At 38.8% G+C, this 25,853-nt stretch overlaps 2 protein-coding genes across 4 annotated transcripts in view; one reads left to right on the top strand and one right to left on the bottom strand.

Moving 5' to 3' along the window:
- Positions 1 to 1,046: 1,046 nt before the first annotated feature.
- tasp1 (taspase, threonine aspartase, 1) lies at positions 1,047 to 18,491 on the bottom strand. Of its 2 annotated transcripts, none has more exons than XM_078787247.1 (14): positions 18,316 to 18,491; positions 17,732 to 17,923; positions 17,520 to 17,587; positions 17,293 to 17,361; positions 16,365 to 16,485; positions 16,196 to 16,280; positions 16,053 to 16,132; positions 15,858 to 15,964; positions 14,379 to 14,498; positions 13,709 to 13,787; positions 10,716 to 10,826; positions 9,480 to 9,587; positions 8,877 to 8,950; positions 1,047 to 1,911 (listed from the first exon to the last, which is right to left on the bottom strand). In XM_078787247.1, exons 2-14 carry the CDS (start codon positions 17,883 to 17,885, stop codon positions 1,819 to 1,821), a joined length of 1,269 nt encoding a protein of 422 aa, XP_078643373.1. In that variant the 5' UTR covers positions 17,886 to 17,923; positions 18,316 to 18,491; the 3' UTR covers positions 1,047 to 1,818. The 2 variants fall into 2 exon arrangements, with proteins under 2 accessions (XP_078643373.1, XP_057915005.2); XM_058059022.2 differs by having other exon boundaries at positions 18,320 to 18,490.
- A 2,269-nt stretch (positions 18,492 to 20,760) lies between these two features.
- macrod2 (mono-ADP ribosylhydrolase 2) overlaps positions 20,761 to 25,853 on the top strand; it is a 452,466-nt gene continuing 447,373 nt past the window's right edge. For both annotated transcript variants that reach the window (XM_058058340.2, XM_058058339.2), the window contains exons 1-3: positions 20,761 to 20,965; positions 24,127 to 24,231; positions 24,485 to 24,592. In XM_058058340.2, coding sequence (XP_057914323.2) covers positions 20,929 to 20,965; positions 24,127 to 24,231; positions 24,485 to 24,592 — 250 coding nt within the window. In that variant the 5' untranslated portion in view covers positions 20,761 to 20,928. The remainder of the gene's footprint in view (positions 20,966 to 24,126; positions 24,232 to 24,484; positions 24,593 to 25,853) is intronic.

Below are 25,853 nucleotides of genomic sequence, written 5' to 3'. Positions count from 1 at the left end.
CGTAGGAGTGTGACTTCTAACACCTGAAAATCAAGCTGCCGGTGCGGGAAGTCCACATGTTGTCATTCTCCAACAAGACTGTGCAAGCAGACATATCGCTGCCTTCAAATTGAGCCGAGTTCATTCATTCATTCATTCATTTTCTACCGCTTTTTCCTCACGAGGGTCGCGGGGGTGCTGGAGCCTATCCCAGCTGTCTTCGGGCGAGAGGCGGGGTACACCCTGGACTGGTCGCCAGCCAATCACAGGGCACATACAGGCAAATAACCATTCACACTCACATTCATACCTATGGACAATTTGGAGTCGCCAATTAACCTAGCATGTTTTTTTTGGAATGTGGGAGGAAACCGGAGTACCCGGAGAAAACCCACACATGCACGGGGAGAACATGCAAACTCCACACAGAGATGGCCGAGGGTGGAGTTGAACCCTGGTCTCCTAGCTGTGAGGTCTGCGCGCTAACCACTAGACCGCCGTGCCGCCAAGCCGAGTTCAATTGATTTGATTTCAGTTAAGAGAAAACTGGTTTAAAATTCTAAGAAACTACCAGCATGACCTTTAAACCCATCAAACTCATGCATCTTTGAGCCGATAGCTTTTACAGTCATGCTCTTTGGTTTGACACACAACAAAAAACAAAACCTGAAAAAAATGAAAAATGAACCTAAAAATGAAAAGCAGCAGAGAACAGCTGCAAACCTTTGACCTCAGTAAATATTCCATCTGTTGGACAAAATTAAAAATCAGTCAAAGTCAGTGTGAAGGAGTAAAGAATAAATCCTGAAAGGTAAAAATTGCAGCTCCTCAAAATACTTTCAGAGGAGTTTTAGCATACTGGCAACCGTCTCCTGAGGTCTTTTTCCAACCAGCATGTAATTTATTCCCAGACTATACATTTTTCACAGTCCACAGTTCAGAATATAATGCTGTCTCTCAGGCTTGGAAATCTTTCTCCAAATAGCTGGAGAAGAAAACACTACAATTTGAAGAAATCATCTTGTCTTGAAGGTAGAGAGACTGAAGTTAAGACACAGTAACACTGTAACATTAAAGTTTATTCACTTACCGAGAACTGTAGAGAGTTGTGAACATTATTTTCTGTATTGTATGTGGGTTTTATGCTGCAATGTCAGGAAAAAGATAAGCTATTTTCAAGTCTCATTGGCTTTAAAAGGCATAATTTAAAGTTTAGATTACCCCTTTCTCTCAGAACCGCAAAATACACATCACTCTTAGGTGACTATATACATATGCATTATTATAATGGTTTGCTAACAGTCATTCTTCGTGGTAGATATATGAACCGCTACCTGAGTGCTATATAGTATTGGCTTTGTAGCATGCAGTGCTATGTAGATACCATTTAGTTATTTTGTAGTTGTAAAAGGCTCATTATCTAAGAAGCATGTGATTATTCATTGTACATCATGAGATTATATGTATACAAGATTACACAGACAGAGTAACGCCAGTAGCCTACACTCAAGATACGCAGTAAATGTCATCCTACAAACATGTGCATAATGCCATATTTTATACTTAAAAAGCACTTAAAACTTCAATTTGCATTGACATCCATTTGGGCTGAGATATAGCTTCACCGTTGCAGCAATACAAAACAACTCACCCTGTTGACCTCGTAGTTATAGCTTATCTACACTAAAAAGGAAGAAAGCAAATGTGGAAAAGAGAAAAGAGGTGCATCAAGGCAACGGTGTATCAAGTATAATCCAGGTGCAGGTCCTGCAAGTGCACAAACACGCAAGCTTGTTGTGTTTAGCATATTGCTTTAGAAGACGAAAAAAGAAATGTGAATCAATCCCTCGTACTCGTCAGGCGACAAACACCTCCCTCGATGGCCAAGGACTGACCAGGAACTGTCCCGGGTGGTAATCTGGATATGTGCGTCTGGAAGCAGCACAGAAGACGACACATCATGAGATACAATGTCAACATTACATATGAACTAGTAAATATACAGTATAACTAAAGGTAACACACATCATCATTACAGTGTCCCTCCAAGTCAATCACAGCTCGGATACAACACAGCACAAGTCGCACTTCGCAGATTTTGTCAGATGACAGAACAATGAGGACATGTAAGAAGTAACAAGATCCTATGGAGAATGTTCTGCAACCTGTTACATTCTGCAAAATGGTCGGTTTGGTATGGTTTGGGACCATCAGTGGGAACTGGGATGAGACCCCATTCCCCCATACCTGAATCGAATAGAGATCCTGAGAAGCATCGATGCATCTACCGCATGAGTTCACACACACACATGAATTGTCTTGAGGCAATTCTTAGGTGTTACATTTGCCTGGGATGTGGGATTTAAGTGTTGCTTTATGGTTTGGTTGTAAATGAAGGTCCTGTTAATATTTAAAAACACAGAACCACCAATCTGAAGGTGAAATAGTTAACGATGAGACAGAAAAATGTGTTACAGGTCAAGAAAGAAATCAAACCCAAATTCAAAATTTCACCCAACCCAAGTCAGGGTACAAATCGCAAAGCCTGAAAAGTTAATTACTTGCAGGTCAGTTTGTTGATCAAATGTGCCCACTGTGAACAGTTAAAGCAGCTGAATGTCGATCTAACAGAATGCACCGTGTTTGATGTCTTGTGGTCTCCAGTTCCATCTGCAGACAGCTGCTGCACATCGGTCCAGGCGCAAATCAGCTTTGATTTGATAAATGTAGTTTGACATTGGCAAATGTTTTTGATCTGGAACATTAGATTATATTTCATCTCCATTTGTCTGTTTTGACTGTTAAATGGCGTTTGGATGTGAGGTTTATTTGTGGGGGGTTCACACACTGCAGTCCTAAATGAATTAATATATTGTAAAAATAAGAGAAACAGAATCAATAGGCCACTGAATTGGCCTGACATCACATCTCCAGTTGCAGGAGCATCCATCTCTAGAACATTCTTTTAGTGAAGGGCCGAACTCAGGCCCCAGGTACCCCGGGGGCAACTGTCATACACTGAGACAACACCCAGACGAGTCTACACATACACACATGGCAACACTCTCTGGGGTTATTATGCCTGATACAACCTTCTATATTCATCTTATTCCCTTCATCTTTTGGGGATGGGCTTTGAGAACAGCCGTTTTAAATCTGTTTCAAGTGAAGGTTCAAAGCTGAGTCCTAATCAACTTAAAGAAACTTTGGAATTTTGCCCATCATCCACTATTCTTATGTGAAACATGAACACACATTTCTTTCCCTTTTCTGTGTATTAAAATGAGAGAAAACAAGTTAATATGAGCTAGCTAACAGTACACGTCATTGGGACCTACATATTGTGACTACAAACAAAATGTTTTATTGTTTAATATACATACTGTGATCACGCATTAACAAATACATTGATGATAATGTGTAATACTTACAGTATCTTGACATATTTTGATGATTTAACACTTTTTTACTCGTCGCATTGATTTAGCCCAGGTGCTTACGCTACTTCCAACAACAACTTTCGCTCTTATTGTGATGGCTGTGTCTTCCAGCACAAGACTTGTGCTCCAGTCTTCAGGCAAAAAATGCTGACAGCAAACGAGCATCCTATCAAATCTTAGGAGCAAAATTGAGAGCTTGGCATCCACTCTTCTGTTTGTTCCGTTTGTGAGTCACGCCAAGACTGTTTTGAGTTTTTGTTAAGAATTTAGCATCACAATAGGTACCTGCCATGACGTCTGATGTTAGCAAGCTCAAAATAACTTCTTTTCTCTCACAAGAATGCACAGAAAATGGAAATACCTTTGTGTTCATGTTTCACATAAAGATTTTGAATGGGCAAAATAAAAAACAAACAAATGTAGTTATCCTTTAAGGTGTTTGTATGTTGGACTGTTGGATGTTTTTCTTCCCAACTGTAACTCATTCATTTTCTACCGCTTATCCTCACGAGGGTTGCGGGGGGTGCTGGAGCCTATCCTAGCTGTCTTCCGGCGAGAGGCGGGGTACACCCTGGACTGGTCGCCAGCCAATCACAGGGCACATATAGACAAACAACCATTCACACTCACATTCATACTTATGGACAATTTGGAGTCGCCAATTAACCTAGCATGTTTTTGGAATGTGGGAGGAAACCGGAGTCCCTGGAGAAAACCCACGCATGCACAGGGAGAACATGCAAACTCCACACAGAGATGGCCAAGGGTGGGCTTACTGTAACTCTTGAATACAAATCGAATTGTTGTCTAAGGGGACTATGAAGGCTTAGACATGAGAAAAAAAATAAAATGAAACAAAAACCCTTTGAGACCTTCACTTTTGTTGTGATCTAACACAATGCCCATCGTGACTGGTTAGGTAAAAAACTGCCAATGAGTAAGCACACCACAATGCTGACACAATGATGTTTGTTCCAAACCTCTACTTATGCGGTCAGTGCAGGGTGGATGAGTGCTTATTTATAGTGAGTAAATAAGTCTGCCGTAGCCATAAATATGTGTAAACAACTAATGTAATGGCAAAATGTGTCGGGAAAGTCACCATTAAAACTTAAATCACAATCTATTTGTACATGCTTTAATGTGGTCTGCTGGTAAAATGCACAATGATGACCCTTATGTGTTACATCATGACCAATGACTAGATCGGTGGGCTTGTAGACCGGCCAATAAATTACACACTAGCTATGAAAGCAAACTGAAAAAATGAGGATCTAAAAACAAACAGCATGCTTGCTGTCAAATCCTCACTCAGTGAAGTAACCACATGAGAAGACTAAACCCGGGTCAAACCATGACATGAAAAACATTGTAGTTCTGAATTTGTGAGCGAAAAACAACTTCGTAAATGCTTTTAGAGGAAAGCGAAGCCACACGCTAATTGCAGATAGGACTGCAAAAGACAACTTTAACTTTCCAAATATGTCACTGTTTTTGTTGTGGCTTTCATATCCTTTGAACCATGTGTTATTTATTATAGACACAAAATGGGTAACAAAAACAAAATATGTAAGATTGAAATACATTTGTCATGTAGAAAAAGACAAAATCAAAGGGGGTGACATTGCATGCCATCCCATTTTATCTGGCTTTAGTTTGCACAATTTAAGCTTTATGGTGCTAATGATGTCCAGGACAGGGAACAAAACCTTTGTGAGGCGCAACATATATTACATTTTTCTTTCATGGCCAATCATGATAAGCTATGAAGAAAAGAAAAACAGCTAGACTGCTTAAGGAGTGCCACCGCTGCCTGTCCATGAAGCTAAAATGTGTGAGCCTCTGATGTCCAGTCCAATGTTGAGTGTAATAGTTGTGACCCATTAGACTCATTGGCGTTCTACCAATCTCAGGTTATATGCCAGCTCATACTAAGCAACTTGTATATGTCTTGATCAAAGGTGACAACTGATATCTGGTTTTGACTTGTGTGAGCTCTCTTCGTTTTGGCTCAAGCATTAAAACGCAGGGACCACTTCTCTTGCTCAAGCCCAGAAGAGATGAAGCAGGACTTGCACAGGCACAAGCAAGTGCCAGATCTGGGTGCGTCATATTCGAAACGTGATCGTTCGCCCCACCAATTATTAATGATAAAATAGAATTAAACAGACCGACTTCAAGTAATCCATGAAGTGAAAACCCAAAGTTCATTCACCCATGCACAACTTGCATAGTAGTAGTATAAATATACGCTTGTCCAACAACAATCCATTAAAATGGGCATTGGTGTTGTTTTTGTAAAGTTTCCCATAAAGATAACATTCTCACAGCCCTACATAAACATGAAGTATGAAGTAAAAGTGCTTTAAGTGCTTGTCTTTCCAGGTCTTGACCAAAAGCAACTTATGTATGCCTTCTGTAAGGGTATATACAAACTTCATGATTGGAACTACTGCGTCCCCTCGTTACATCTTGGTTCACCTTTCGCGGATTTGCAGATTTTTTGTATGTTCAACGTTTTTTTAAGGAGCATATTAACATACCTTGTGATCTGTATCATTGTAGTGTATTAGAGCAATATCAATTGGTCTGTTTGAGTGAATGTTATTGTATTTACTACTTCAACCAATAATGGGTGTTGTACACCACAACAGTCATGATTAGAACAAAAATGCTACGGCCGCATGATGGCATGTAAGTCAAACAGTCAGGAGATCGGTAAGACCTGGGTTTCACTTATTGCAGGCTATTTTGGGAACCTCCCTCCTGCAATAAATTTGGGAACACTATATACTATCTCTTAATTGATGCAGTAGCGCTGCAGACAATGTACACTTCAGAGGCAATGTGCACAAAGATAACTTTATTGTTTTGCTTTTGAAGTACTCACACATGCCTTTGCTGAACATCTAATGCAAGATTTCAGGCATCAAATGTTGGAAATGACCCATGAAAAAGGCCTCTAAGCGTCATGGAAACATCACTACCCACCAAGGTTTCTTCTTTTTCTTCTTCCTTTGACCTCATGGTCAATGAAGGCTTTATTAGAGAGCAACTGTTCAATGTCGTGATCATATTTTATGAAGCTCTATGAAATAGTTGTCACTCATTAGGAGGATTTGACAGGACTTAGAACAAAAGCTTTAAATCTCTTTGCTTTTCTTTGACCTAAACAGACTGGAGAGGGAACAGATGCCCTTCACTTTGGCATTCATTCAGCAGAGAATGTGTTGGCAGTGTTTAGAGGCCCAGCCGAGAAGCAAAGGCTCGAGTTTTGTTTTGCACCCATAATGTTGGCTTGAAGGACTGAAAAGCCAGCTGCTCTGGTATGCAGATGGTGAAAGAAACAGATGCACATGCAAGTTTTGCAGCCTCCTTCCTTCAGCGTGCCGTTCTATTGGTGTCTAATGGAACATTGCAAGGTTTTCTGGGACCGTTGTAGCTAAAGTTTGTTAATGTCATTGTTGTGACAAGAGATGAAAGGAATTCTCTTGTTATGCTAATTTATGAACCCATCCATATTCTATACTACTTGTTCTCATTATGTAAGGGGTGAGCTGGAGCCTATACCAGCTGACTTAGAATCACTATGTTCAACTATCTGGGGGTGAACGCAAACCCTGCCTGCTGACATTAAGCAACTAATAAGACTTTCATAGGGAGCCTTACATTCTGCAAGTAAACACTGTACTGTATACGATGTGTACCAATTTTAAGTAAATATTTTGATACTTTGCGAGTGAGACATAAAGGAAAGTGAGCAGGAGTGGGTATGTGCTCAGCAGGACACAACACAAACGCTTTGAAATCTGAGCTGAACTTGAACAAAAGTGGCCTCTCTTCATTCAGAGTGACAGAGATACATTAGCCAAACAAATCAGTGTGAGCAATTTTCAAAGCCACGACACCGCAATATTGTTGCTGAAAAACTTCTAAATGAAATCATGCTGACTTTATTTGTGTAAATTTTCTTGAAAGTCAAACTGTGAATGCAAACGGTTACTTAAGAGAAATTACTCCTCACTCCAGCAACGAAGGCCCCGAGCTGACTAAAACATACATGCAGATGGGGCGTAGAAAAGCTTCAAATTAATATTGTTCTGTATTGAGCACTGACCAGGTAAACCATCAATTCAATGAACAGGTAATCATTCATTTGCAGATGCAGCCCAACTCAGCAAGTAGCCTCTGCAGTGCTTTCACTTAACTGTAAATAAATCATGTGCACACTCCTCTAAAGCACTCTGTTAACAGCCTTTTATCTGCTAGAAACAAATATTTGCACTTCCATAAAGTAAATTTCTGAGATTTGTTACTTATACAGTAGACTTTGGGTGTACCATGAGGTTTCCAAGTTGATAGCACTGCAAGACATACTGGAAATTCAAAGGGAAGTGCTGCTTTATGTGTCTTTCCTTTGCTGCTGTGTTTAATTGCTGCTCCTCAGCCTTGCATGTTTCTTTGTGCTTTACAGAGGAGCTTGGACAGCACATCTGGAAATATCGAACTGCTGCCAAATTTCTGCCATTGAGAGAACTCACTGTTGCTTTGTATTATGTTCCTATGGTTACTCTCTGCATGTTTTCAGATGTTTAGGTGTTATTGTATGTTGCACTGCTTTCCTCGTTCATAATATACCACACTGAAGTTTTTCTGTCTTTTTAAAATTTAAAGTTACTATGTTGGTTATTGTAATCTGTTTTGTATAACATGCAATCGACACTGAGGAGATAGATACATTTTAGATATGTGCAAATCAGGAAAGCGGGAGGTGTATCAGCAATGAGACTGCCGATACACATTCAACTGAGTGCGTTGTATCAGGCATGGGAGATGATAATATGACAGCTGGGTGGGGTGCAAATATGGCATATCATGAATTCTACTTGCCAAGAGTAACTCAATTTTGCTGGCTTTGATACTAAACAGGCTGGATGACAAAAGAGTTAATTCTGTGCACTTGTATCAAACCAGCTAGATCATGAAGAAGAAAAATAGATATGTCACTTTTTTTTGGGGGGGGGGGGATCTTTTTTGTAAAATCATATATTTAATCTTTGAAGGCAAGTTATAGTAATAATAAAATGGAGCGCAATGGGCTAAATAGGCGTCATAGCGTAATGTGAACAGGTGGTATATTAACGTAAAAACAGTTATTCAGATAACTATAGCCTAAACAACATAACATGGCTTGTTTACTTGCAGCCTGCAGTATATGATATTCATTTTGGGGGTATTTGGCTTTTCCTTATGAGGTTACATTGTAAATTTTCAGTGGTACGTGAGTGTTAGGAGTAGCAGATACTGACACACCAGCCTAGTGCGCCCTCTCGTGGCTGTCAGTGTAAAAACATATATATGCAAGTCGCAGGACAAGCAAAACCATGAAAAAAGCGAGACTTATAGTCCAGAAAATGTGTTAATTATCTTGTCAAGACAATTTAAATTAGAACTCACCTTTGCTTTGCTATCTTGAGCGGACATGTAGCCAACGCACATGCTTTCGGTAGTGTGACTCCAAAGAAACTCCACTGGGAAAACACAGGTTAAAAACAACAACAGCATAAGAACTATTATGAATTACTGATAAAATATTTCATTTTGATCATTAAATAATACGAGAGTTGATCAGACAATGACAGATAATGGTTGTGAATTTAAGCAACATTAACCAAACTCAAGTTTGTAGTATAGCTAGCTGTCTGATACAAAGCGGAAAAAGTTTTTCTCTTTTTAAGCTTCAGGTAGAGAAACCGGATCCACCAAGACAATCAGTCAAACTGGGGCAATATTCAGAAGGTCTCCGCTTGTCTGAAGATTAGCAGTTGATTCCATAGTGGGAGGTCTCCGTGAGATCTGAGATGAAGGGTGTGAAACTGGAGCCTGATTGTGCAAGTCAAAACATGGACCACCCGCTAGGAAAGCTGCGGTGAGTCCCCGCACCCTTCTTCTTAATTATGCGATGATAGATTTTTAAATATTAGCAGTCAATTCTTTGTCTAACCTTCGCTGTGGTATGGATGCCAAAGGTGGTCGGGAAAGAAATGTTTCATGTCTCACCTAATGTACCCTGAATATTTGGAGATGGCTGAGGTTCCACACATCTGCAGCACCGCAAGACAATTACTCCGCCCAAAACTCGATCTTCACTTGCCAGAAAGGGTGAGCCTTGAGGCACACAGAAATTAATACATTGATGCAACAAAATGACACATTGTACCTTCGTAAACTTTCTTCGCAAAATCGCCAAAGAAACTGAATACAGTGGATTCGTGCACATTTTCGATTTAGCATTCGCAGTCCTGCAAATATTTTTTTTTCCTTTTTTGTCTGAAAATAAGCTGGTTTCGGTGCAGAAAAGGCATCTCATTCACCACGTCTGGAATAATTTATCAGTCAATTCGGCCTCAAAACTTGCAACACAAGTTAACATATTACCATAAGCAGTGTGGGTAATGAAATGCCTTCTCTAGTGGTAAGTGCCTATATTTATATAAGCACACATTTAGGGTTTAACCCAGGATTGTGTTGCGAGGGAACAATGAGTGTATTAAATACTCAAGGTTTGCTTGTGTCTCGGAAGGTAATCCCTGTAAAAAGCGGTGATCTACTGCACCTGAACATTAATAAAAAGGTGTGAAATATTTCTATTTAGTTTACACAATGAGATTTATTCCACAACTTCAAAGGCTGATGCTTGTTCAAAGCAAAGGAGCAAATTATATATTGCCTTAATGTTTACCATTGTTTTACACATAAATATAAATGACTTAAATGTCTGTGGCAGGTATATATATTGGCATGCCAATGCTTAGCCATGACTGTATATCATGAGAAACACTTGAGTAAGAGGCCTTTACTTTATAGAAACCATTATTAGATTTAAGGAGCATTGTATAAAAGTTCTAAAAACGCTTAACAGCTGAATTCACTTAAAATGTTTTTTTGAAATGCGTTGTGAAAAAGCGGACCTAGTACAGGCTGGTCACATGGTCAATCATAGGCAGCTTAAAAGAAGCTAAACATTCTAAAACCGAACACCGAATCAAACTTTCGCATGAACATTCAATAAAAACATTGTCTAAATTATATTTGACTATACGCTATAAAGTACTGAGTAATTGCGAGTCAAGTTAAAGCAGCAAAAAATATCCAGACTCCGATGTTCCCAATGAGTGCACCACAACATCTGTCACATTTGTCTGACAATCCTCCTCGAACAACATCATTATGTTTGTCACAAACACATTCTTGGCTGACAAATCTGGGAAATTAAGCAAGATCTGTCCAACTCACTGATGAACTTGTTTTGCATAGCTTCCAGCAACGCTTGGTGGGCATCTTCTGACTGCATGGCGGAAGAGCATTCCCGTGCCAGCATGGTGCGTATCAGATGCTCACCGCAGCCTTGACAAGAGACACAATGACACCACTGAAAGTGTTAAAACAAGCAAGGGTGGATAAACTCATGAACAATGCATTATTTCCGGTAAATATCAATGCACCTGCAAGGGGGCCTTTTGCAAACTGTGTTCCAGCTGAAATCTTATGGGAGCACACAAAGTATGAATATGATTGGTGTAACAATGATTATTATTCTTATTATAATGGCTACACGAGCTAAAAACAGGGACACTAAATGACAACAGATGTGGGTGAACAGAGGGACACCAATGCCAAATATAACACGAACAACTTTATCTGTAAAGTCGGACACGTTGTATATTTTCCTGTTCTTAAATTACAGCGAAACAAATCTGTGGGATACATAAAAACTGTGCATAAAACCTAGTGTGAACATGTTATTCTTGCCAAAAGTGCTGAATTATTTTAAAGCTGTTCGGTCTTACTGCATGTGGTTATGGTATCACGTCCAAGGAATGAAACAGAAATAAAGTGCAAAGTTTTTAAGCATCGGATCTATAAAAAGCATAGGCAGATTGCATCAGTGTCTCACATTACAATCGACAACTTTTATGGAACGGCATTGCAGGTGTCCTTTTTAAAATATAATTATGAGATAATATGCTATTATTGTTTTAATGAAAAGCAGCACCTTGTATGAATCATGTTGCTGCCAAGAAAAAGACGTGCTAAACTGTAAAGTTGGCTCATAACTAACCAATTTAAACCTGAAAACAAGACGAATACAAGTGTTACAAAAGAAGTGAAACTCCACTGAGGGTATTGCTGTGTTGTTTTTGTAAACAGAGAAAACTAAATCAAGAACCTACAACAAAACTAAATACAGGTCTAGAACTGTGGAGACCAGATGCCTGGAGCATGGAGTTCTTTTCTAATGAGAGTAGAATGTCAGATTGGCCAGGTAATGGGTCTTTTGTACTGTGTTCAGCGTAACATACACAATCCCATAGGAAGTGTTTATCGCAGCAGCACAAAAACAGTTGAAGAGCTGCAACACAAGTAGAAAAGGCCCACAGGGAGATTTTGTTTGTGACAGCCAGCAGAAGCAGCAGTCAGAGTCTACATAGACACACGCAAACCTTTCTCTCATGGGCCACATGGTAAAGGCCAGATAAATAACTGGACTCAAAAATAAAACATACGTGCAGCTTGAAGGATATTTTACCTCCCCCAAAAAAATGCAGTAGAGAAGGCAGGCGGGTGACTGAGTAAGGAAGGGTGACAGAGAGGGTGAGGCTCATGCTCCTCCATATGTCAGGATGAAAACCATTGTTTTTCCTGGTTCTTTTGATGGGACTGGCTTTCATGCAGGGAAATTAAAACCAGGTGATGTACTGGAACACACATTATGCTCTCCATCCACTTAACATCCCCATAAGGAAAGATTTTTTTAGCCAACATCAGAGACTGGGCCACATTATAGGGAAAGAGGATGTGGTGGAAATACAGTAGTAAATCCACACTTCATCATCTTTGATACTGCATTAACATAATATGGACATAACAGAAAGTAACTTAGTCCATTAGGTTTCAATGAATTAGGCTTGAGCCACTTGTGTAATACAGTCTAACAAGTACGTCTTCTGCTCCTTTTAATTTATTCAAGATTGGAAAATTATTGTTTCTGAGTTGTGTTTTTTTTCCCTTTGATGATAAATGATGTTACATGACTTTTCCTCTGCAGGTACACAAACACAAAAAAATATTGTTTATGAAAGTTACCATGCAAAATGCCAATGCATTTGGATCATTTACAGATTCAGCATATTGCTCATAGATCGAAATGTATCGAAAATGCACTAATAGTGACCAATTTCCGATTGAAAATCGGAGGCTGAATGATAAACGAGTGGTTAGCACGGAGGCCACACAGCGAGGAGACCTGAGTTCGATTCCACCCTTCCTCCCCGTGCATGCGTGGGTTTTCTCCGGGGACTCTGGTTTCCTCCCACATTCCAAAAACATGCTAGGTTAATTGCCGATTCCAAATTGTCCATAGTGAGTGTGAATGGTTGTTTGTCTATATGTGCCCTGTGATTGCCTGCTGACCAGTCTAGGGTGTACCCCTCCTTTCGCCCAAAGATAGCTGGGATAGGCTCCAGCACACTCACAACCCTTGTGAGGATAAGCGGTAGAAAATGAATGAATGAATGAATATCGAATATCAGATGTTCATCGAAAATCTCCAATACAAGCAGTAGATTCAAGATGCACATGCTCATCCAGCGTGCTAATGCGTTAAGCATGGAGCAGGAGTAATGTTGGCTGTACTGTATATAACGCTCACCGTTATGTTTGTCTGCTGAATGTTGTGTTTGTCTCCACGGTTTTTGAGGAAAATGTATTACTCCTTGGAACGCACACAGTTTTGAGAAGACAAATTCTGGATGTCTCAAATCAAAGCTTGCAGCAGACAGGCAACAATAGCCGGTATTATCTTGAATAACAAAATCAAAAAAAGAAAGCTTGCAAACAGAATTATGCTGCACTCCACTGACTCTGTTTTTATCCAGAGCAGGTGTCCCTTGTCAAATGTCTTTGCAAATTCAAAGAACCTCGAAAGGCACCTGGCGTGCAGATGACTAACAAAGAGCGGAGAAAGATGACTCAATCATCTGAGGAAGTGACTGATGAGAATCACTCAGCCAGCAGGAATGGTCGGAGGTCATCGGAAAGAATTATCTGGCCTTTCAAAGCTTGACTCACGAGGGCTAAATAACAGGCTCAAATCAAATACCTGGTTCTGATTCACATTATCTCTAAGATAAAACGTAGGGCTTGTGGTTATGTGTTACACATTAGAGAAAGAGGTATACGCTCATACACAAAGCATACAAGGTTGCAGATAATGTGGAGAGTTATACCTGAGGTACTCACTGCTGTAGAGTAAGGGTTCATGTTACATGCATTTTCAGCCCAACAGCCACATCCATAATGAGCAGCCTGAGAAAAGAAGTTTGTTTTTAAAGTCAAAATCACCCATCATACGTGGTAATTATTGTGCATGATACTATTTGGTGAAATGTGTGTATTATACATGTTTATTATATAGTAAAGGGGTTTTCAAAGTGTGGCACATTGAGTCTAATAGTACATATATCATATGGTTGTGGAGTTTATTGCTCACTGCAGACTGTTTTTATTCACTTATATCAAGCTGTTGCACCCCCTAGGGGCAAGACACTCTGAAATCCCCTGATTTAATCAATGTGTTGAATATCAAATTTGTGCCAACAGTCAATTTATAATGTTGAACTCGTTTCATAATTTCTGCTATTCACCTACTAACATTCCCTGAATTTTGAACTTGGTCATTATAACAATATAGTAGAATTGTAAATCACAAATCAAAAAAAAAAAAAAAAAACAAAGTCAGTGAAACGTCAGTCCCTGGCAACATGTTTGACAATGGCTGTGTATAAATACACAAACGTGATTGGTGTAATGGTGCAATGCAAAAATGTATACACAAATAACTAGTGCATATTGCGTGTGGACACTAAGTACACAACTAAATAAAATAAAAGTCATTACCTGGCCAACCCTGCCTGGATGTTTCATGGCCAGACCTCCACTGGACACAGCTGCAGCTACGTTACCTTGCATGTCAACCACAATAGCTCCAACAGTGTCAAGGCACCCAGGACCGTTTTCCTATGACACAGGAGATTATCAGCAATGAGGAGTGACTATTATCTAATATGCATTGTATGAATATTTCATTCTATTTAAATTTAATCTCTTATGATTATGATTTGAGTCCTGCATGATTTAGTCTGTAGTGAATATTTATATATATATATATATATAAAATATTTAATGCGTGTCCTGTGATTGGCTGGCGACTAGTCCAGGGTGTACCCTGCCTCTCGCCCAAAGACAGCTGGGATTCCAACACTTTCATGTGTACAAAAGTGTTCAAGCATCTTTTGTCTGTCCCATGATAGGAAACGGTGACTTCAGTGATCGTCTAATGGAGGCCATTCTTATTTTGTTAAATAGTAGTTGATGAGTGAAATTACTAGTATAAAAAATGACTATTGGCTGATTAAAAAAAACAAAAAACAGAGTCCAGTAAAATTATGAATGCTGAACGTGGTCATATATTAATCTTCTAATCAGGTCATGGAAGTTTACATAAACACGGAAGAAACAGATGAGAACCTAACCCTGTGACTCATTTGCTAACAAGCTATTTGACGCACAAATCAACCGTGATTATATATCGGTCTATTATGGCTAATTCAACAAACAGTACAACTTCACATGTTGTTCTTTATTTAACAGATGTCCTTAATATTGAGGATTGATGTAAGTGAACTCAACAGACAATAATACTTTTTAGAACGAAGTACAAGGAATGACATCTGGCTGTAGTCCTTCTCATGCTATACTCAATTTAACATGATGGAACATCCAAAATAAGAAGGACTCTCCCACTCTCTTCTGTGAGTGGGTAGCACCATTTGTGGCTTGGGAGTACAATTAATCTTTGCTCAGCTGCTTTCTGCTCAGCTCATCAAATCAGTCACCAGCTGTGGCGCTCGCTGCACTAAAGCTTTACACTAACCACTGTCAACACTTGCATCCTTTCTTGGAGCAGACACCATAGTCTGCTAACTCCATTTCCTCTGTGGAGGAACTTGAGATGTTCTATGGTAGAACTCACCTCACGTATCGAGTGAGCATTCATGCATTTCTTCTCTCCCCCAAATACCATATTAGACAAGTGAGTGTCTGTTAGTGGATTTAAGTCCCTATATCTATTAATATTTTTTATTATTATTATGTCTAGGATTCCATGACGGACGTCACATCTCCACTGTTAAAGTGTATTAAGTGTAACAGTATTTAACACAAAAAAACTCCTTTTTTATATTGTCATTACTATATGTCTGTATTTTACAGATTTAAGTAGTAATTTGTGCAGTGGCAACTACTTGAAAAGAGAATAAGCTTTTAATTTTAACTGCAACAATTCTTACAGCAACAATTTAATATAATAATTCTCACGTTTCCACTTGATTGTCGTCTCTTCTTTGTTTGATTATGCCCCGTGTCCATTTTCTCAGCCACCTCCATCTTTCTTTTGTTCCGCTTGTAGGCAGATAAACTGAACTCTGCAGGTGATAAAATATGTCTTTAATATGTCTGCAACCACTCAGTTTTTACAGGAGCATGTTTCTGAATAGGTGCAAAAATACTCACTTGTGGCCATTTTCTCTGAGGGGCAGGGTGGGACACCGTGGCTAACGGCCCAGTCATGTGCACCCCGTCCCACTAAAAAGCTGGAAAATAAATCATCATAATTATAGTACAGCCACGTCACTGACGGTAACAATGATATTCACCAGGGGGGTATTCTGCCTGCTGATAGTTTCCCTTTTTGTGCTTCACTCAGCAGTCGATTTGCAACAGTGATGGGGTTCTTGATACCTGAAGTAACCAAAAATGTATGACATTTACGATAAAAAAAACTACATATATCTGTACAATTACCCATTGTAGAAATGGACTTACCACTAATAGCACCTACAGCCCCATAATGCAATGATTTACCATCCATGATACTGGCATCACATTCGATTTCCCCTGACAAATTAAGGTTGGAGCCCATGCCAGCATTTGTAAAAGGGGAGTCCTGGGGGTGACAAAGTATAGGTAGTTTAAGAAAGACAAAAAGTTTATGCTGGAGTGACAACTGATAGAAAAGTAAAGCAAGTAAAGCTTGTATCACCGTCCTACAAAATAAGATGGTAAACCCCAAAGATCGTTTGGATCATTTTCTATCATAGCCTAACCAGGGCTAACAATCGATTAAAATATGTGATCATGATTAATCCCATCCCCCCCCCACAGTTAACTCATAATTAATCACATTTAGTCGCAGATAAAATAGGTTTTTATCCATTTTAAGTAGCGATGTGAATCTTTTTGTGGTAAACCATTTGATGTGAAACTACAACAATAACTGCATCATATTTTATGTAAAGGGATGTCACTTTTGGCAACGTGGGCCATTATTTTATTCAAAATAATTATATACAATTACAAATCTCACATTATGATTGTTTTATACGGCACAGAGCCTGCTGTCGTGTATTTTTAACCTTTACTTTCACCTCATATTTGCTCCCAAATTTGACCTTTGGCAGCGCTGATCCTAACATTTTGCATTGATGTGCATAGAAAGTGTAACACTTTCTATTAAGTGTACTTTTTCCTGCGACAACTGAAGACTTAAGGGTCTTATGTAATTGGAGTTTAAGATAAGATGAAGTGCATGCAATACTTGCAATCACTTTAATTGGTCTCTGTTAATCCTTGCATCCATCGTTCAATTGAACAATTAAATCCATTCTTCTTTTTTCCAATCTCCGTCTCAGGCAAATTGCCTCTTGGATCATGCAGCAAGATGGGTGTACGAGCTTCAGCAAAACAAACTAACCTCAAGCTCAACCAGTGCTGCAGCCACTGCTTCAACTGCAAGTGCCCCTGCTTTGAGTTGGTCCACAGCCTGGAAATTATAGATGGTGAGAAACATATTTTCAATTTGTTTATTGGGAAAGGTTGAGACGTTTCGTGTGCAAATTTCTCATAAATGTAAGCAAAATAATAAATGGTTCATTTTAATATTAATAGAATAAGTATCTGTGTGTGACAATTTACACTTACTTGTTGGCAAGCTCTTTTGCATACATGTTTGTACTCCTTGGCCTTTGATTCCGAATGGTATCCTGCACCTGAGCAACATGTTATGGTGGAAGAAAATTAATTACAGATAACTTTATCAAGCAAACTCATGGACTATAAAATTCCAATTTAAGAATTTATATATTGAAATTTATATTTTGCCCAACATGACTGCATACAGTGTGTATACTTACCTGCATGCACTAAAACAAATCCACCAAAAGCTAGTTTTTTGTTCTGGGTTGATTCCTGGTTATTGTGCCACAAACTGTCTTGGAAAAAAGAGGTTTGCTGCTCTTCAGCAGTCTTCATCAGTAGACTTTCCATAGCCCCTGCATCACTTACCATCACCTATGACCTTTCACGTGATTGTGTGGGAAGCATGCCTGTCAAGACAAAAGGCAATACAAACGTCATCGTTTCAGACAGTCATGGAAAAAAGGCGTATGGCAACACACAAAATGCTAGTAATGAAAATGACATGTATGTATTACCTCATGTCATAACAAAAATACACGCTATAGATAGCTCAATGCTTCAAACCTCGAACTGTTGATTTGCACATGCCGTATGGTCAACATTCAAAGTTATGAGGTTAAGCAAACAACACTAATCATATGTTTTCTATTACCTAGTCATAAATCATCGTCCGCACGAAGTAAGCTGTGAAATTACAACAACAAGAGGACTTACAACAACCAAGGGGGAAGCTTGTATTATGCTTTGAATCTTGTAAGCTAACAGTAAGAACATTTCAGCAAAAATAAGGTCGACTTACTTACTTATACTCGTTCCCCATTGGCGACACGACCGTGAAATAAAGACAAATTAATCGGCATGTCCTTAACATACAAGAAGGGTAGCTAAAGCTAAAGCTTCAAACAGGACAGACTTGGCTGTCACTTGTCACTTTAGCCGGTTAGCCGAAGCGTCATAAGTACTTCCGGGTTCAACTACGCGTTGCTAAGGAAGTGAGTGCGGGCAGGACTGTGTCACGTGACCCGGAAATGCTGTCTCTGGTGATAATATAACTCAATGCAAGGACAAAAATAAGTGAATACCATTTCAAAAGTATGCCATTATATAGATAGATTGTAACGATGCCATATATTTGATATATATTTGAATCTCGACTTTATTATTTATTCCAAATAGCACGCAATGCATATTGATTGTAAGACATTTAACCAAAAGCAGCAGGTGAAAAACACTGAAGGAAAAACAAATCTATTGTGACACAGTATGATATGCCATGATTTGCCTGTTGTTCAATGCGTGGTTTTCCTGAGCACATGCAAAATAACACATGATAATGCAGAAGCTGCAAACATAACCTCCAAGTCCACTGCCATTCTTACTATATTGTGAGAGTTTTTGCATTGTTCAACAGCAGGGCTAATACACAAATGCAGACACATTATGATTCAGAACTCAAGCAAAACAAACTCCAGTAGAATGACAGCATAAGAGGGGGTTCTTGCTGCTGTTCCCTTATTTGGTGGTTCTAAATACAAGCCTAGACAATCATGGGGACCACTGTATAGCAGAGAGATATTCTTCTGAACCTCACTGTAGATCATTATGTTGCTTGCTATAATTACGTTGCTATGATCCTCTTGTGGGATATGAAAAACATATCAAGCCAGCAAGAATTATGTGACTTTTTAGCACATTTCCCTTGTGCTGTAACCATGACACTAACAATTGCAAACACAATGATCCATCCAAATACAGCCTACACTTTTGGCAAAACAAAACAAAACAAAACAAAACAAAAAAAACTTTTCTTTGCTGCCTGCATTACAATTGCTGTAAGATTATATGAATTAAAAAGGAACCACAGTACTTTCTGAAAACGCTCTTCGCACATTAAATCGCTATAAAACAGTTCAGACTATAAGAATGACATTTTTGGTTCTCTTAGTTCCCTTGGGTTAAATTGTGCACCATTCTTGTGTAAAAATATGGGCACAATTGGCTCTTGTTTGGTCCAAATGATCAGCTTCATTTGCCAGCTTTGACTACAATTTTCAGCATGACTTTCCAATCACTTTTTACGCATTGCAAGACTGACATCTAGTGGTATGTTTGAATAATAAAATAGGGGAAACTGCAGTCCATACAGTATCTGCTGCCCTTTACTGACAAATTATTTGGATTAAAAAACAAACTAACATATTTTCCCAGGTGTGCATTTGTTATTCTGGCTATAAATTGAGCATTTAAGCACTGTCCAACTGTGGCTTAATTTATAATAATTTACTTGTATTTAAATGTAAATACTGCAAAAATTCAAGTCCTATTAATGGGGCAATGTAGCTGTAATTCTGGTGGATAGAAGGTTATTAGCTATTTAATTCACTTCTTATGCGTATGGGTCCCAATCTAGTACATAAGGATGCATATCTCACAACTGTGGTTTATGTAAAATGTTAAATTAGACATGACTGAATCTGTGGGAGTGTTAACAGCTCACATTTCTGTGAATGAAATATATTTTCTTTTTCTGAGATGATTTCACAGATCTTAGGAACAGATGGGCCAGAACCAGTAGAGCAAGCAGAACAGATGACAGACGGTGGTCCCTGGAACCATGCTCCCATATGACACCCTGTAGTCTTATCTGGTCTACCTAGTGATATGCAATGGTTTGCATTACATAAAGTATCATGCATCTGTTCAATGTTTATGTCTTTAATTTTCATTATTTTTGGTACTGATGTCAATTTTGATAAGCTCATGTCAGTGCCATTTGGATTTAAAAAATAGTGTGACATATCCAAGACCATACATATCCACTGATTATGTAAAGATAGCAAAATAAAGAATAAATACCACTGGAAACACAGTATTACTTGTTTAAAATCATCATATCCTGTACACTAAAAAAGTACATAAAATGCATAATTTCACGAATATCACTGGTGTTATATTGGTATATTTAAATTAATGAAAAATAACAATAAACAAATAAAATACATATTTTTGTATTTGTATTTTGGCGTATTTTATGTTTTAAGTGAATATCAACCCAGCAGTCTTTGCAGAACCCCTCAAACCAGAAGCCGGACTACCGGAAACAACCTACCAGGCATGTCTAGGGCGGAGACATTTTTTTAATTGACTCAAAAATTCAACGAATCAAAACCCCACTTCCCTGTACGTAACAGCCAATCACATTGCTGTATTTCGTACCCATAATTTACACCGCATTCATGGTAGGTTGAGCCGAGTGAGGTCTATAGAAATTTGACAGCTTCACAGGTGAGAGAAGCGGCTAAAGGCTGTCATATTTTACATTTCTCTTTTATTGCACGGAACACTATTCACTGTGAGCCTGGGGTTGCCACAGTCAAAAAACAACCACCCGAAGAATAATCATTCCGGAAGCATGAGCAAAAAGAAAAAGGATTGGAAGACTGAAAAAGGTAAGGCTTGTTTTGAGGGTGGAATGGGAATATCCTGCTCTTTATTGCAGCCAGACAAGCATGAATTCTTATTATCCATTGACACTGACAGACACTCTTGCAGCCTGCGAAACTACTTTCCATCTCGTCCCTAATTCCACACATCCAAGTGGACACGTGAGGATGCTGCGTCTGCATGGTTACACGTAATGCGTGTTTTGCATTGACAGTCACGCTGTCCTGTTGCCCCCAGGGTACTTGTTATTTAGCTTTGGAACCAAGGTGCCAATTTCTTTATCATTCACCTGTCGGAGTCACGCCATGGTGGACTTGCACGTCGAACCTGGCTCTCCTAGCAAACACAGTCCACATGTGCGAACAGCACAGCAATAATAGCTTCTTTTAGTAATTGCAAAAAAATACTATGTATTGTCAGTGCCTCCCACGAATGTACAAACATCTATTGTGCTAACACAATGACAAAAAGGTAGCATGCAATCGTGGAGATAATTGCTATATGCCTTTCCCCCTCTTAGATGTTTAAACTAGTCAGACGTGCAAGTGCAATTCGTGGCTAATCATTACTGGTTTACTAGCAATACTTAACGGTGTTTGGATAAGCAAACTTAAATTTAAAAATATATATTGATTTTTATGTGTTGATCATATCTTTTACACGCATACCTCTGTACCATCAGTTGTGTTTGGAAGTACTTGATGTTTGTGACCTCGTTTTACGTAGTTGTATTTTTTTTTTTTTTCATTATTTATCATTCAATCTTCATGTGGAGCAAGAAACAGCATGGAACTGACATCAAAGTAAATCTGATTTAATGTTTTCTTTTTCTGATACTACCTCATACTTTTTTACTACACCCATTTACCCCAGTACTAACTCTCCCATTATTTTCTTATTGATTTCTGATTATTGTATTTGTGTAAAATTATCAGTATTGTTTTACTGATTATTCCTTGTATGCCATATAGAGCATACAAAAGAGCATACCAATCACATTTAACCATATCCTCCCACTTGTTATAAATAAAGTTTTAAAACTGAAGCTACAGCCCATTTGAGCGAGTGAACTTTACACCAGCCTGGTAGTGTTGGTGTATATGTGTACATTCGTGAAGAGACCATTAAGGAGAACATGCACTTCTGTAAATATTTGCTTTCACCCCCAAAGTATATTAAATTATCCTATAATCATAAAACTAAGATGTTTTATTATGTGCACATTGTGGTTCATGTTTTCTTCTCATTCAATCTCAGCCAAGACCAAGACCTTCAGTACCGGCTAGTGTAGACAATTTTGATTGATTTTTCTATGGCTATGAACATGGAACCTACCTAAAGAAAGATTAGACGAGTCTTAGATTAGTCATCAGAATCATTTCCTAGCAAGAAAAGTGACGAAAACAGCTTTTTGTGAAAAGATACATATCAAGCATAACTTTCACTTTGACACAAATTTTGTGACAGCTCAAATATCTAAACTAGACCACAACATAAACAATACAAACAAATATTTTTTTATATAAAAATAAAAATGTATTTACAAATGTAACCCCAGAGTGGTTAGCATGTTGACCACACAGTCAGGAGATTGGGAAGACGTGGATTTGAATATCCGTTGGGCATCTCTGTGTGGAGTTTGCATGTTCTCCCCGTGCATGCGTGGGTTTTCTCCGGGTACTCCGGCTTCCTCCCACATTGCAAAAACATGCTCGGTTAATTGGCGACTCCAAATTGTCCATAGGTATGAATGTGAGTGTGAATGGTTGTTTGTCTATATGTGCCCTGTGATTGGCTGGCGACCAGTCCGGGGTGTACCCTGCCTCTCGCTTGAAGTCAGGTGGGATAGGCTACAGCGTGCGATCCTTGTGAGGATAAGCGGTAGAAAATGAATGAATGCATATCTTCTGCACGCTACACTCCATGCTCTCTAACGCCCTCCTGTTTTCACATGCAAAAAAATCCATGCCGAGCTCTTATCAAATGCAATTCTGCCACGTTGTGACCATTTTTATGGCTTAAAGAGGGCGTATTATGTTAATTTTTGGCCCTTCGTATTGAGTTGTGGACTCCTATAGAGCAGCTCACAATAATCCACACAGTAAGGTTTTTATATCTTCCACAATCTGCACCTTTTCCACCTGTATTTCCTTGGATTTCCAAAATGTTTGGATTTATTCCACCCATTGCGTGCCTCCACTTTGCTGTCATTGGTCCCACTCAGTTTGTACAGCTAATAGCTTGTACAGCTTGTACCCGGGCACATCCTTATAAGGAAGTCTGGCTCACTGTAATGTCACAGTAAGCCAGTGTCAGGGAAAAAAAAAAAAACAAGCGTTAAAAGCCATCCCAAACTTCTTTCAAACTTCTATCTGAAACTTTGGCAGTGGTTTAACGTGACAATACAACATTCTAACAATATTTACTGGTCAGAAAAGTGGAAAAAGTATAACAGGTCCCCTTTAAATGGTGACCTATTGTAGTGTGCAGTTACATCATCACATATTTTTGTCTCTTGCACAAAGAAAACCCATAAAAGAAATATACATACGTATTTGGGATCAAACATTCGGTTTTATAACGACTTACAAATACGTATTTGGTATTGAATAAGTTAAGTGTGCAGGAGTAGTGGGCACTCGTCCGCTGGGAACCAAAAAGTTGATATTTGGATAAACAGACACAAATAGGTACACAAGGGAGCTGAATGCTTAACAGGTGTCCAGAACAGGAATCAATGATTAATTGATTTATACTGTTTTCCCCATAGTCATTCGAGCAATCTATAGTTCCATTATATTCTTTATGGAATTGTTTCAAAAAGTATCATATTGACCCGAATGCGATACATTTTCAAAACAAAATATTCTCCAATGACCTTAAAGGGGGGAGTCAAGGCAAAAAAAAAATACCTTTTGCTTTGGGGAAAAAAATAAACCTTATATACTGTACATTTTTATTATTTCAAATAATTGTTGAAATAAGCAGGGCTGCCACTCAACCAGAGTCCTTGTGTTCAAATGGGTGGTCCTTACCAATTCTTGGATATTGCTAGACAGAAAATCAATAGTATGAACTGTTGTCATTGTCACAGTACAACACAGCACAATACAGCATGTCTCTATTCTTGTGCTATAATGTTGTTTATTGTTTTCTTCTTCAACAGAGAGACTTCTCCAAATGGACCGCGAGGAGAGACGCAAGGAGGGCTATCGTCGTCAAGATTATATAAGTTTGGACAAGATTCCAACCTGGAGAGAAGAAAACTATGGTAAGAGAAGATGCATTTGTACTACACGATTGTACTTAATTGGACCGATAGCGCTAATTGTAGTTTAATATGTTACTGACCTTTGAACCCAGCGACCAACACATTAAGTAGTTCATTGTCCAACATGCAAGAAAGCTGATACAGAAATCTAACTTATTGCCAATCAGTTGTGGAACCTGCACACCATACTCTGTGACAGAAATACTGCAGTACATTGTGAATACTATCATGAAATGTCTATTTTCAATTTTAGCTGAAGAAGAAGGGAGGCTTGAAACAAGCGGAGGAGGGCTGAGCGATAAAGTATCTCTCTACAAAGGAGACATTACCGTCCTGGAGTTGGATGCCATTGTCAATGCTGGTAGGTAGTGTGCCCTTTGACCTTAGTAGGAAGTGTTGATGCTCCTCAGTGCTTGACGATGCTTGATTTATTGTGGTACCCTTCGCTCCCTTCTACTGTTCAGAAATTAGAAGCGGGTTCTTGGTGTACATTCGACAGCAATGTGATTTATCCTGCAGTACAGATGCTATCACTATGATGGCATAACTTTGTCTGACTTTTACAGTTGTATGGAAATGAATTATGTTTGATTTTGCTAAAAGCCCCTTTGCTGTGTGTGTATCAGAATTGCAATGATGAGTGCACTGTTGGTATTACAGTACTGGGAGTGAAAGAGCTTAGCAGGAAAAAGGTTAGGTAATGCCAGGTGAGCCAAAACATTATTTGTTGTATTGTGTTCAGTATACTGTATAATGTTATGTAATTTTCTTCAGGGTCTCTGCTCACAACCTACACGGTGTGTCAGAGTTGCAAAAGACTGCTCTACTTCTCCCTTCTGCAGTGAATACTTTTTAAAATATACAGTAGTTATGTATAACCACATTAAGGCCACCATTCCTGTCTTTCTTAACCTCCTTATTCAGTGTTTGCAAACACACACACTCCCATTAGAGTCTGTTAAGTAGTGTGTATGTTGTGTGAAATGAGTGCTCTATAATTTATGCTAAATTAATAGACGTGAAAAACAGACTGCTCTGTTGGATGAGGCTAATGAATTTAATCTACTATGTAAATAGCTACCCTGAGGACTTGGTGACATAACATTCTGAATCATTGTCATCTTTGCCATGCACACAAATATGTGTATTTGTACACCTAATAGCCCCCTGACACATGCCTAAATGGCCGTTGCCTTCATTTGCTGTTCATGTGTGTGCTGTGCTGCAGTTGTTATAGACCAGGGGTGCTCACACTTTTTCAGCATGCGAGCTACTTTTAAAATGACCGAGTCAAAATGATCTACCCACTACAAAAATGCAAAACATCTATTTATTTTCAAATGTATTGAGGATTATTTGTACGTACAATGTATGTTGATGTACCTTACATAACCAAATGAGCCAATATTGCAAAACACACATAATTAACTATTAACATTTTTTGTAATTCCCTGAGTTTACTTTGATGACTTGCACTGAATTGAATCAGCCAGGGATGCATAGTCCGGACAGTAGCTGCTGATAGCCAGGTTAGCCAGGCAAACGCACTTCGAAAAAGACATTGTGGAAAAAAAAGTCCACCTCCCATTCCGTATGGAAGTGATATGTTTTTGCCTTTTTAC

This window comes from Doryrhamphus excisus, linkage group LG20, assembly GCF_037039965.1.
Source record: "Doryrhamphus excisus strain RoL-2023G ecotype Guam linkage group LG20, RoL_Dexc_Guam_v1.1, whole genome shotgun sequence".
NCBI lineage: Eukaryota > Metazoa > Chordata > Actinopteri > Syngnathiformes > Syngnathidae > Doryrhamphus > Doryrhamphus excisus.
The sequence above is the reverse complement of the archived record's forward strand: the minus strand, read 5'-3'. Positions and strand labels throughout refer to the sequence as shown.

Bases quoted from the DNA above. Each gene is read 5' to 3' on its own strand.
- tasp1 (XM_078787247.1), bottom strand. From the start codon at position 17,885: ATGGTAAGTGATGCAGGGGCTATGGAAAGTCTACTGATGAAGACTGCT. The intron at 16,133-16,195 runs GTGAATATCATT...TTTATTTTCCAG, and splicing joins GCAGGCAGAATACCCCCCTG to CTTTTTAGTGGGACGGGGTG. The intron at 14,499-15,857 runs GTGAGAATTATT...CCTGTGTCATAG, and splicing joins GACGACAATCAAGTGGAAAC to GAAAACGGTCCTGGGTGCCT.